Source organism: Centruroides sculpturatus, unplaced genomic scaffold (assembly GCF_000671375.1).
Source record: "Centruroides sculpturatus isolate CEXI.00-Female unplaced genomic scaffold, Cexi_2.0 scaffold21, whole genome shotgun sequence".
In the NCBI taxonomy this organism is placed as follows: Eukaryota; Metazoa; Arthropoda; class Arachnida; order Scorpiones; family Buthidae; genus Centruroides; species Centruroides sculpturatus.
The window spans coordinates 1,414,208-1,428,693 of NW_019384490.1; the positions used below are offsets into that span (position 1 = coordinate 1,414,208).

Here is a 14,486-nt window from a genome sequence, read left to right on the forward strand (position 1 = left end):
TAAAGCTTATAAGGTCAATGGAATAGGTTATATAGGTCTATAAATATGTACGACGATATGAGCGCAAACAAAAACAGAAAATTATTCTTTAAACCGTCTTCTATTTCTTGCATGTATCAAGAAACTTAGGTTATTTATTAAACATTAATAAGAAGCATAGAAGAGGCCTTCTCGGTTTATTAACGCTGCTAACAAACGGTCGTTGACCACAAGATATAAGTTAAGTGGCACACCTTTGTAATACAAATCTAAACTTAACACCGTACGACATACTTTTTTCTTTTAGGATGAGTTATCACTTATTCTTCCTCATAATCAAATAATAGTTTCAATATTTTATTCTTTTATCTATAAGAATAATTGACAGATTCCAATTTAGATAAAGATTTCGGGTCATAATATTTGTTACAATCGATGGCAGTAAAATGAGTTTAAAAGGAAAGAATTTTTCAAAGAGAAAAATGTGAAATTCTAAAATAAATTATAATGTATCTCAAAGCTTATTCCACGATTAAAAAAAAATTAAAAATGACGGCCACTTTTATCAGAAACGTTAAACGAAAACGCTTACAATATAACCTCCAAACAACGGCCATTTTTTTACGTTCTCGTCAATGGCCGTTGTTCAGAGGTTTGATTGTATTTGATATTAATTATGCATGAAATTATTACATTTATGACTTCAAATTAATTTCATAAGTCATGTCAGACTTCAGAAACTTTACATTAACAATTCCTATTCTCGTTCTGACAGAATTAGGTTTCATTTTGAAAGGGTGAAAAACCAGTCTTAAAAAATAATTCCTTTTCTTTGATAGGTTTTTTTTTGTATTGGCTATCAGATATATAATTTAATTGTATTCTGTTATATAATAAAATATTCAAAAATCTATTTAATTTTGAATAAATAAAAACTTTCTTAATTCCTTGAAGAAGGTTTAATATTGTTTTAGAACAATTTTTTAAAATTAAAAGATTAAATTATTTATAAGTTTAGATAAAGCCTAATAAATTAACTTATAAAATAGAAAGAATTCGAGATTGGCATTTAAAAGTTTGCTACCACTTGATACTAATGCAAGACTATATATAATATGGACAATTAAGTATTAAAGTTGTTTTTTTTTTCTTTTTTTTACTTGAAGCATAACAACAAATTTTCTTCTCATTACAACAACATGGTCTCTTGATAAATGCCACAATTTGACCTCGATACCTGTCCCATTTTTATCCACTTTCAAACACTAACAGGACGTTAGGACCACAATAGAAACCTGTATTTTAACCTGTTTGTCCTGCTTTTTTTTGAAACATTACTTAAACCTAGACAGAATGTTTTCACAAATAAACATTTTAACAAGAAAGGTTTTTTTTTGGTTTCATAAAATTAACTCAATGCCAAGTACGGTTTTTTGTTTTAGTCTTGGTTAAATCTCGCCTCGTCGCATAGACCACAGTTATTTATTCGATAACATACGAAAAACACCTGTCATTGAAATAATTGTTAATCTATTGTGGAAGAAGCATTTTCATCACGTTTTTCAGTCATGATCGCGGCTCGTGAGATTCATTTCGTGACATTTCAGAACAAAGTCCATCGAAAACATGCTTTTTTTGCACCTGTTTAGTAAAATTTCGTCTTAACTGAATGTAAAATTCGCTGTGTAAAATACCACAAAAGTGATATAAATAAGCGAAAATACATTATTAAAGATATAAAATAAGTAAATTTAATCTCTGAAAAAATAAATTAAAAAAAAATATAATATTAAATTTAAATATTTTATTAGAAATTAAATTAAAAATTACAATTATCCCAAGTTGTAGAGTTTATATTTAAAATCATTTTTCTACCAAATAATAAGTCTATAAACTAAATATTCATAGATTAAAAGAAAATTCGAGTATGATATTTAAAAAAAATCAACAAACATTTACACGAAAATAACTTCAAAGCCTACTAAATATAGAAGTAATAGTATCAAGAGGAAAAGTTAAGTAACAATTAAATTAAGGAAGAGATTTCTCACTTCAGTGATTTCTTTCAAGTAGAGATATACAAATTTAATGAATAATTAATAAATAATATCTAGAAATAAACGAAGACAGAACATTAAAAGTGTCTAGACGACATCGAGAAGGTCAACAACATCCACAGCATCGATTTTATATAACTAACATGAGATAAAGATTTGTATATTAATGAGTTTACCTGTTAAACAGATTATTATTAGGAGAAAGTAGACGATGAAATGTATCCATCCCATGCTTTTCGATCTATCAAGTAACTTCTCCTAAACAGGTTCGATGATGGAAAGCTAACCGTTTCCACAGGGTATGAAGTTTTATTTGCTTGTTCCATTTCATACCCGCACTCTAGTGGCTATGTCCTGAACTATACACACTACTAGTTCAAGTACTGTACTTGACTTGTTATTGAGTCTCTATAGAAAAATAGTTAAACGATTTTATAATTATTATTGATACAATATATATATACAGCATATACAAAGTATAAACTTAATACAATTATTTTTTATATATTTATAGACTATTTAATGTATATTTGTACATATTTCACACGCAAATCAATAGAAGTTTGTTGGTGACAGTATAATTTAAAAGATTTCATAAATACAGATCAATTTTTGAAGGGAAAACTATTAAGAATTTATGTTTGCTAATGGTTTTAAAAAACTTGTTTACGGGTGTTTAATAATCTAAAGCTATAAATATAGATTAATGAAGGATCCTACGAAGGTCAATGGGATAATTACTTACAAGATTTATATCACTAATTCGGAAAATGCCTTAAAAATTACCTTTTATTATCTAATTATCATTTAAATCTATGTGAAAGTAATTTTTATTATCAACTTTAATTTATTTTTAGTGTATTAAATACCGTAGAAAATATTTTTTCTAAGAATTTATTTTTTAAATTATTATCCTTCTAAGTACGAGGATAAGGTTTGTTTTAAATAACAGACATCATATAGAAATAAATTTATCTTAAAATACTTTTTAAATACTACAAATTTATATTTAATATTTAAAATAATATAAATTCCACATAATATAAGTCATATAACATAGAATTACATTTTGTATACTATAAAATTAGATTTAAACAGATGCAGATAAAAGGGCACCAAAAGGGTAATAGACTAAATAGTGGTATAAATTAAAGTTTCTTTTGATTTATTTATATATTTTTATGAATTTCGGAGAGATGGGGATGACTTATGCCCTATTTTACCTCTCTCAAGTCCTAGATTTAATATTTATAAAATCGTTCGATCAAGCTCTATATACAATAGTTTAAAATAATATGCAAAAAGAGATATAATAATATAATTACCTTAAAACTAATTTAAACTTCATATTCTATGCAAATTTAAGCCAATGCAGTTGTTACAATAAATTTTAATTCTCTAATGGAAAAACTCATGGAATGTCTTCATAAGGTACGAATATTTCTTAATCTTTAAAACAATTAATTTTTGATACCTCGAAAAATTGACAGATAAATCTAACGATTGCGTAAAACCGTTTTACTTTAATTATGGAATGATAGATTGAGTTTAATAAAAACCTTGAAAAAGTTTCGCAATTAATGAACAAATGAATGGAAAGTAGAATAAGATAAAATACTCCACCCAAAATAAAATTAAATAGAACTATTTCATACTTGATTGTTTATCAATCATAATTTTTACTATTAAACTTAATGGTAATTAATACTTTTCCTCATCCCCATGCGATGGAAATAATAATAATAGTAATAAAAAATAATTCCTTTTCTTTGATAGGTTTTTTTTTTGTATTGGCTATCAGATATATAATTTAATTGTATTCTGTTATATAATAAAATATTCAAAAATCTATTTAATTTTGAATAAATAAAAACTTTCTTAATTCCTTGAAGAAGGTTTAATATTGTTTTAGAACAATTTTTTAAAATTAAAAGATTAAATTATTTATAAGTTTAGATAAAGCCTAATAAATTAACTTATAAAATAGAAAGAATTCGAGATTGGCATTTAAAAGTTTGCTACCACTTGATACTAATGCAAGACTATATATAATATGGACAATTAAGTATAAAAGTTGTTTTTTTTTCTTTTTTTTACTTGAAGCATAACAACAAATTTTCTTCTCATTACAACAACATGGTCTCTTGATAAATGCCACAATTTGACCTCGATACCTGTCCCATTTTTATCCACTTTCAAACACTAACAGGACGTTAGGACCACAATAGAAACCTGTATTTTAACCTGTTTGTCCTGCTTTTTTTTGAAACATTACTTAAACCTAGACAGAATGTTTTCACAAATAAACATTTTAACAAGAAAGGTTTTTTTTTGGTTTCATAAAATTAACTCAATGCCAAGTACGGTTTTTTGTTTTAGTCTTGGTTAAATCTCGCCTCGTCGCATAGACCACAGTTATTTATTCGATAACATACGAAAAACACCTGTCATTGAAATAATTGTTAATCTATTGTGGAAGAAGCATTTTCATCACGTTTTTCAGTCATGATCGCGGCTCGTGAGATTCATTTCGTGACATTTCAGAACAAAGTCCATCGAAAACATGCTTTTTTTGCACCTGTTTAGTAAAATTTCGTCTTAACTGAATGTAAAATTCGCTGTGTAAAATACCACAACATTAAAATAAACAAATTCATTTGTAATATGCATTTGCATTAATCATACAATTTCTATTCCTGTTTAACATGCAAATAAAACAGTTTCATTCTTATCAGAATAAAATTCTCTTAGAATAAAATAATAATGTCCTTGAATTTTATAATTATGCATTTGTATTGTCACCAATTATATTATCCTTTGTCAACAACAGGATAAAATCTGAATTTGTAAAGAACTAGTAGAGCCACATTTAACTGTCTAAAACGTGAGTTTTAGGATATTCATATAAAAAATATGACGGCCGGATGACCGCTCTGGGGGACCTGGAAACGAATCCGAGCGGTCGAGAAACCCCATGATTTTTTAGGGAAATCTGGCCCGCCCCATCACCCTGTAGCCCCACTATGGGTCTGGCCACACTCATAATGAATATAATTAAAAGGCGCCTTAATATTTAATGCTAAAATGCATTAAATATTAAGAATTTTAATGTATATAATTGACAACATAATCCATTAAATAGAATCACAATACCAAGAAATCTATTAAAACAAAAAAAGTAAATTAACTTGTACTTGGAATTCCTATACTTAGAATTTTAGAAAATTAAAAATAAAAAAATATATATATTCAATATTCTCAAAATTAAATATATTTAAAAAAAATTAAAGTATTTATATTTTGAAATTTATCGTTCCAATCACATTTCTAAATGTGATTAAACGTGTATTAAAAAATTAAAGAATGGCGCACGATTAACGTTTTTATGAAGGTCTGTAGATAAATAAAATATTCATAACTTATAATCAAATTGTAAGTTATGTTTCTGACCTATTTTTATATTAAGATTATCGATACTGATCCATGCTTTTCTGTAATATACTTCTTCGAAAATATAGTTTTCACGTAAAATATATTAAATAAGTTGATGTGTCGAAACTTTTAAACTATAAAATTCTCTTCCAAGAGATTACATAATTAACGTAAGTAACGTTTGACTCTTGTACGTGCGAGGTGTACGAACCTTGACCCATCTATACAAGGATACCTGACTCAATCTCTATCGAACTATGAGCNCATCTTTGGAAGAACGAAGTTCAAGATCTAAAAATAGGCAACAAAATGTGAACAAAAATTTTATAAAATTAAATAAAAAGGCTAAATTTATTATATTTTAATATTATTTATTACGTTACGTGCAACACATTTATAAATAAACTATTACTTAAAATGTAATATTAAACATTAAAACACGAAATTTAAAATTTTTTTTAAAATACATTTTTATTGATTACAATTTATTTTCGTCCAGAAACTACAATAACCTATAATTTTAATGAAAATGTATATTAAATTCAGTTTGGAGAGATAAAATATGATTATAATAACCAGAAAAACAAGAAAAAAAGATCATTAATAATTCTAGTGCATCTGCTTTTTAATCCGTGTGCATTATTTATCTAAAAACAGGAGTTTTATATATACATTTATATATTTAAAACTCCTGCTTTTAGATAAATAATGCACTTAAACGTATATAAATTCACATAGATGCACACAGATATATAATAACGCAGTATTACTGTTATATGTCAGACAGAAGAATAAGTAACTAAGGATTTTATATCTGCTTGTAGAATAAAAATTACAGTAATTTATACATAAATTTCGAACTGCCAACAACGGTCACCTGTAAACGGTGGCCATTTTTTCAAAAAGTTTCTTTTTGAAACGCCTACAATTTTTAAACTAAGGCCAATTAATGACTTAAAAAGTCATCAAAATATTTAAAAAATATTAGTTTAATCGAATATCATAAACACAGAAATTTATAATCAAATTTTTGTTCTTTTCTCGTGCGAGAATTCGAATTTATTCAGTTTGGTCGCAAAGTTAAAAAATATTCGAAGAAAACAAATTCATTTCTGTGGAATCATTTACGTAAATTTATTTATAATTATATTTTTACTTATAAAATGTCTAAAATTCCTTACGAAAATTTAAATTTTTCTAGTTCTGATAGCGAAGAAGATAATCTAACAGTAATAGAAGAGTTAGAAATGGAAGACGAAGAGTTTGAGGCAGTACAGAACTCGGGGAAATTGATTGGGAAATCTAATGAAGAAAATAAAAATATTGACTCTAAAACGGAAGTAGAAAACTCTGCTACTAATAAAGTATTAGAGACACGTAGTATAGATTCGATATCCTCTTCACAAAAATCGGAAAATAGAATGAATCTCTTCTGTGTTGCATCAACTTCTAAACAGCCTGTTGTAAACACTGCGGAAGCTCAAATTATTTGGCCACCCTTCCTTACTTCGGGTAATAACGTTCAAAATAATGATGACAGAACTGTCACTTTCAGTAATTTTTATGAAGTTCAAAGGTATGACTTCTTTTTTTCTTTTACATATCTTAGTAATTGATTAACTGGATAAAACTCTATAGAAAATCAACACTTTTCTAGCATATAGAATTAATATTCAGGTTTTATATCGTTAGAAAAGAATATATAATCAAATAAAAATAAAAAAAAACCTCCAAAAACTGGATGTATTAATTAAAATTAATATAAAAAAACCTTACACACAGTAAAAATAGAACTTTTGTTAACGGAATGAACGTTTTACATGTCGAAAACGTCCTATTTTTACCGGATTTAAGGTCTTTCGATATTAATTTTAAAATATTTAATCCTTCATATTTACAATTTATGAGATTTATTAGATTATTTACATATACCCGATCAATATTGTATTATATCTTAATGGGAAAGGATCTGAAGATGGTCTAAATTGCTTATCAAGCATGTATGCTGATAAGGTGTTTGAGAATGTCCTTTAATATATAGTTCTCATTTTTTTGTATTAAAAAATTTTACAGAGATAGATCTATCCAATGCCGAAGTAGAGAATTTTATCCTGTACAACGTAGATATAGACCTTCTGCACAATATTCTAGAATAAGAGATAAAGATAAGAATTTAAGTATCAGGACACTTAGATTAAAATTAAGCAACGTTTTGCGAAAGCAAGCTGAAATAGGAAATGCTAATACACAATTATCTCGAGAGGCAAGTTATGTTTCTTCTCGAAATAAAAGAATAATTATAATTAATACAATTAACATTGTAAGAAATTTCAATATAGATGGAGCGTATGTATGAAGAATTTAAAAATTATCAACAAGAAGTTAACGAACAACAAAGAATTCTGACTCAACAAATATCCGAGTTAAAAGAGAAGAACATTTCAGAGATTCAGAAACAGTATTTGAACCTTCGTCGAGAGATGCACTTTAAAATCCGAGTTTTACAGCAACAAGTAGATAAGAAAATTGAAGTAATTAACGATAAAAAAGAGTCGGCAGTAGTGGAAAATTATAATCTTTTAAATGAAATTAAAACTTTGAAAGACGAAAATAAAAATTTGCATAACGCATTAAATTCTGAACGTCAGAAATTGAAAAGAAGTAGACAAGTAAGTTTTTTCCATTGGCTTTGACAATAAATTTATTTTTTATATTAAAATATCATCATATCTATAAACAAATCTTATATTGCTTATGTATTTATAGCTGCAAATCCACCGAGATGACCTTCAAGCATCTTTGGAAGAACGAAGTTCAAGATCTAAAAATAGGCAACAAAATGTGAACAAAAATTTTATAAAATTAAATAAAAAGGCTAAATTTATTATACCTTTACCGGATAAAGAATACTCGTTTTTTGAAACATCAGGTCAAGGATCAAGCAATTCGTTACGAGATAATAATACTATAAACGAATTAGATTCTTTGAAATTAAAATACAACGGTGAAGTAAATTCCCAAAATAATTTATTGAACAATAAAAATTATTTTAAAATGCCTAAATTCTCAAACAGAATAATAATTAATGAAAATAAGATTCAAGGAAAATCATCCTCTGTCAGTTTTGAAGAAGTGTCATGGTTAACCGACGAAAATGAAGTTGGAACAAACTCGGAAGAAATTAAGAAAAATATATCAATAAATCAAGCTAATTCAGAAAAAAGGAATGAAATTACTTCAAATTCTACGGATTTATCTCTTTGGTTCCATCGAAAAATGGCAACAGATATTTTCAACGAAGTTGCTGAAGGAAATGCTTCAAATAAAGAAATAGAAAATAATAATAGAGCAAACGATATGAGCTCAAAGCCCTTACTTAATGAAACAACATTGTGGATATCCGAAGAAGGAAATCCTTTGAGTAACATTTCGAGCAGACAATCACCTTCCATCATAATACAAGAGACAGCAGATTCTATTTATCAGCAGCAGGACCAAAATTTAAGCAACGATAATGCTGAAGAAATAAAAAATTCCGAATCTCCGATATTGATTCGTCAATTTCAAAACGAATGCGTTAATACCCGTAGAAGAATAGAGAATTTTTTTCAACGTTTAAATCAGAATCGAGAATATTTATGCCATTTAACGTTTTGTTTCTCTTTCGTAATTATTACCTGTATATTGCTAGGTACTTTAATACCTGTTCCATGGCGTGTTGCATAAATATACGCATTGCACTATGAAAAAATTAATAATAGAGTTTTATTAGAAATTAGTCTACATTTCTATTTTATGAATAATCATTTATTACAAGAATAATTTCGGCGTGGCTTCAAAGGTAAAATACTATGACAAATTACAGTAAAATTACTAATATTTAATGTTAGAAAACGTTTAAACGAAGTGAAATTATAAATTCCGTACGCGTTTTACAATGCTTTATATCAGTTCTCTTGGAATTTGAAACACATAAGAACACCTCTGGGAAATTTAGATAAGTGAATTGGTAAATTCTCCGCTTCTTAACGTCATAAGTTTAGATGTATGATATTGATATAAATAGGCGTTTTAATATATTAAAAATCATTTGTACTTGCAATCAATTTTACGTAAATTTCTATTAATATTCGACTATTTTTTTATTAGAAAAAATAAGCTAAATTTATTATATTTTAATATTATTTATTACGTTACGTGCAACACATTTATAAATAAACTATTACTTAAAATGTAATATTAAACATTAAAACACGANAATAATAAGACAAAAGACAAATCCTCTATAAAGGTTTTTCGTAATCCACTTCGTTTTCGAGCAAACTTCCGCGTTTCCGGAAGACATTTTGAGCAATTCTTGTGAATTAAATTATTCTATTTATTTCCGTAAAAATGAAAAGTTATTCAAAGTAAATTTATATTGAAAAACTCTTCTCTTTTCAATTGTTTTTTTTTTTTTTGCTATAAAGCCAATGGATATTGCAAAGTATTAAAGCTTATAAGGTCAATGGACTGTATACATTTATTATAAAGGGCCTACCACGGCAGATTTACTTACCTCATTCAGTTGACAGATGCATAAAACACATTAAAATTATTTAAAAAGTTGACAATTCTAGTATTAGTACTTTGGCTAGAAATTTAAAAAGTTCCTTTCTGGCAGACCATATCTCGAAAACGAAGTCGATTAAAAAAAACATTTATAGAAGATTTTAAATCTATTTGTGCCCCTAGAATCTACCCATAAAATATCGGCACCGAGTTCAGTTACAACCTTTATAAACAGTATACTCGTCTCCAAAACTAAAGCAATACACGCAAATGTATACTGCAAAAATCAAGAAATTAAACATTATACAACTGAATTTATATTCGTAATTCTTAGCAAAATGTACTGTATATAAAAGGAAAAGTAAAACAGTAAAATTAAGCCATGTAGATTTAAAAAAAATTGAACAAATTTCGTATTATTATTATTAGTAGTAGTAGTATTTTTCTTTCGATGGACTTGTACAGTATATGATATCAGTTGTGTCCCTCTGCCGAAACTCTAATTACGTGAAAGAATGAAGAGACATTTAAAAGTTGGCTGACGTTGACAGCGAATAGTGAAAAGGAATGAGAAACTGGAAAGCGATTTTTATTGGCTCGCATTATAAAGTGTGGCAGGTGAAAGTTTACAACGTGTTGGATTGGCTGAGCGATTTACTAAACTGGAAACCTCGTCGAAAATGAAGTCACATATTACGTATTATTTACTGATAGTGTGAACTCTAAACTGAAGTGAACATATAATTCACTTTTTCATTTTTTTCTTTTTAAATACATTTTAAATATTTTATTTCAAAGTTAATATCGTTTAGGTCTAAGTGAAAAAATTCCTGTATACTACCGAAAAATATGACTGTATAAATGAAAGTATTTTACGATAGAAAGATTATGGTGCAGAAAATGCAAAACGTACAACTGAGAAACGTATAAAGGAGATTTGACTGTATGATGTACTCAATTAATTATTTATTCATCATCACAAACAATTCCAGTTTAGTTTTTAGTACTCGTTCCTTTCAATTAAATGCAAAATCTATTCAATTATTTATTTAATTATGAATAAAAGAAATTTTTTAATGTTATACTTAAAATTTTATTAATTTCTTTATATTATTTCATAAAATTATCCATCAGTTTTCATTTGTATCCATTATTTATGCAAATAGTCATATAAATTTAAAATATAAATAATAAAACTCCACACAAATTTATAGAAGTATATAAAAATTTAATAAAGTCATACATATAATATAATATAATATATAATAACAAATAAACGTATAAAAGTCATAAAAATTATCATCAAATGTAAGAAATTCGCATTTATAGTTTCGTTTTTTTTGTATCTAAAGTATAAAAATGCGGAAGTAAGCGCTGTATTAATGTAGGCTACTTGTACTTCATTCGTGCAACGATTTTTATTATTTACGCTAACTGAAAGCTGCAGTTTCAGAATGCATTACCAATAATTATTATTCTTACAGTATTTAAAAGTAATTCTATAGCCGTATTTTTTAAAAGTACAATTACAAATTTCTGAATCGATCCAAACACGAGTCAAGTGCGAACATTCGATGCTTTCGGAAGTGGTGACTGAACGAATTTACAACACGCAAAAACAATTTAACGGACGCTAATGGTTATTGATTAAATAAAAAACAAAAAATCAAAAGTAACTTTAAAAGGCCAACCAAATATAACACGCAAACAAAGGTCGATGACCCTTTAAACAATATTTATTTATTTTTTTTTTATAGAACTTTAAATGAATTTTAAATGCGCGTAAATTCATATTTTAATTGTAATAAAGCTAAGAATAAGTTAAAAAGTTTTCGAATGTCTTTTAAAATATAATCGAATTTCCTATTGTGACCACCTTTTAACAACGGCCACCTTTTAACAACGGCCACCTCTAAACAGCGGCCATTTTTAACAAAACTGCATACAGATAACATCTAAACAACGGCTATTTTAATGTTCCCGTTAATGGCCGTTCTTAAAAGGTTTGATTGTTTATAAAAATGAAAGGCCATTGATTCTTTAATATCTATTTATGATCTGTATTATAGAAACTTCACCTGAAAAGTAATTTAAATATTATAATATGAAAAAAACTTCTCTTTGATATTATAAATAAATAATATAAATTAAACTCTATCTTATTTTTTATCTTCAATTTTAAATATTAATATGAAACTTTTCCTTTATTACAATAACTATTTTAAAGTAATTTTAATGTTAATAAGATAAACTTTTTAAAAGATGTCATATATAAATTATTAATTCTGCATATTTTTTCCCTATTGATAAGCAATTAAACATTCATAAAAAGTTTATAGTATCAGTGAACTCTTGAACTCTCTTCTAAGAATTTAAACTCAATTTGACTAAGCCCACCAGTGGTCGAGTGAATGAAAGTAATATTGGTCGAGGGCTCGCACCTAACCAACAGGCTGGACAAGTGGAATTTTCTGGGTTTTCTTCACCTAAAGAGGGGTCAGTTTCCCATAAAAAGTCCTCTTGGGAAAAATCCCTTTTAGCAGAGTGTCTATATGTTGTTTTATAGCATCCCATCAAACAGAAAAATTCGAATAAAATATCATTAAAACAATTAAAATTGATAAAGTTATTTTTACAAGAAATATTTAAATATATAATTAAAATATAAGTAAATACAGTAGTTGTTATATTTGTTATACGATGAAATAAGTTAATACAATTAAATATAGTTATTGTGTTGTGTTCCGGAAAGTTTTTCGTGAGTCAGAGTGTTTATAATTGGAATTTCCTCAATGTAATGCGTGACCATTTTCAAAGTACACTATTTTTATTATCACGTGATGTGGTGGTCTACAAATACATCACGTGCAAATATTTTATGTTTTTAATTGCCACATCGAGGAAGTAGTAAGGTATTGCAAAAATCTTTTACTGGAAAATAATAAACATACTACCTGAAATTAAAGAATATGTCTAACGTTGAAAGCAAACTCTATTGAAATTCAATGTTGTTTCAAATTCATGTTCTCAAAGGAATATTTTTCTACATCACATGGTGTCAGAATACACAACCTCAGACAAGCTATTTTCAAAGGTTGAAAAACAATTTTATAATCAACAAATTCACTGGAAAGAATTTCCAATGTCTTGAAACGAAAGTTCCGGATTCTTTTGAAGAATTGTGTTATCTTTCTGTGCATTCTTCTCTATTTCTCCAGTTAGTTTTTGCATTTTGGTTACTTCTAGGAACTCGATTACTTCTACTCCAAATTACTTCTACTCCAATTGTAAGCTTTTGGAATACAAGAAAAATGACTGCCGTGTATGCCAAATTATTTGAGATTTTACCAACAGAAAGCACTTCGTGTGCAACTAGAATATAGCAAATACCCTTTGAATTCAAGCTATCATTTATGTTAAATGAAAAAATTTAAAAGTCATAATAAAATTAACACATTAACAATTATTAAAAACCCATTGTTTAATAAATATACTGTAGTACCTTTTAATATTCTCGAAATATCGCTGTAGATTAAATTAGCATTAACCAGACATCCTACCCAGTTTGGAAAGTTTTATTCAAAAGAACTTTTTACACAGCTGAAGAAATATATAGTTAGTTTTCTTCAATTCTGAACAAAAATCAGACCAGGTTTTCTAAGGTTTTCCCTTGTCAAGCTTACAGATTAAACAACTTGCCATATGCTTTCATTCAACATCGGTTTTTCACCTACGATAATTCAAATATAGAAATCTGTTGTTCTGTGTATATGTATATTCTCCAAAATCTGTAAAAACACAAAGAAGATTGAAAAAGCACAACAATGCATAAAAGAAGTTTTTCTTTCTGCCAAGGGGAGTGCCTATCGGGAGTGATATAACAACATATTAACACGGGGCGAAAGGAATGATAAAATATATACTTGTGAGCACTATGTTGGCCTCTTTATTCCTAGACTTATTACACCGTCACTAGACATAAGATCAGCCTTCAAAAATCAATTTATTTTCTTAAAAATGTATGCATTTCGGACCTTAAGTCCCTCATTAGCTTTTTTTACAAATATTTATAAAGTTGACACATCCACAATTACGAAATGCACAATAGAATTTCAATATTTGGTAAAATACCGGTAACAATTCTAATCATTAGGTATATAATTAAATGTATTAGTACGTTGTTTAGAGTAATAGAATTATATACTTCTTTAAAATGCACAATGCAATCTCCATAGTTGGTAAATCATTGATTACAGATCCAAGTATTAGCTGTTTGATTAAAGGTACTGATTCGGTATTTAGAGCAGTATAATTAAAACAAACAGTATACGTAATAAAAGACACTGTTAAAACAATAAAATAATAAAATGATTCACGGTACTCTACATTTTGTACAAGTACAAATTACAAAAATGTACAGTACAGCGAATCATTTTAGGTCCGAAATGCATACTTTTTTGAGAAAAT

General features: G+C 27.1%; 2 protein-coding genes across 2 annotated transcripts in view; one reads left to right on the forward strand and one right to left on the reverse strand.

Annotated features, from left to right (window-relative positions):
• The window catches only part of LOC111621741 (protein Skeletor, isoforms B/C-like), a 66,358-nt gene extending 64,023 nt beyond the window's left edge, over positions 1-2,335 (reverse strand). The window contains exon 1 of the mRNA XM_023363968.1: positions 2,213-2,335. Coding sequence (XP_023219736.1) covers positions 2,213-2,267 — 55 coding nt within the window. The 5' untranslated portion in view covers positions 2,268-2,335. The remainder of the gene's footprint in view (positions 1-2,212) is intronic.
• A 4,272-nt stretch (positions 2,336-6,607) lies between these two features.
• LOC111621726 (putative uncharacterized protein DDB_G0286901) lies at positions 6,608-9,249 on the forward strand. The gene is made up of 4 exons (XM_023363955.1): positions 6,608-7,044; positions 7,542-7,731; positions 7,808-8,137; positions 8,235-9,249. Exons 1-4 carry the CDS (start codon positions 6,632-6,634, stop codon positions 9,192-9,194), a joined length of 1,893 nt encoding a protein of 630 aa, XP_023219723.1. The 5' UTR covers positions 6,608-6,631; the 3' UTR covers positions 9,195-9,249.
• The last annotated feature ends 5,237 nt before the right edge of the window (positions 9,250-14,486 follow it).

Excerpts from the sequence above, each read along its gene's own strand:
- LOC111621726 (XM_023363955.1), top strand. The coding sequence starts at position 6,632 with ATGTCTAAAATTCCTTACGAAAATTTAAATTTTTCTAGTTCTGATAGC. Across the intron at positions 7,045-7,541 it reads AATTTTTATGAAGTTCAAAG|AGATAGATCTATCCAATGCC; the intron begins GTATGACTTCTT and ends AAAATTTTACAG. Across the intron at positions 8,138-8,234 it reads AATTGAAAAGAAGTAGACAA|CTGCAAATCCACCGAGATGA; the intron begins GTAAGTTTTTTC and ends ATGTATTTATAG.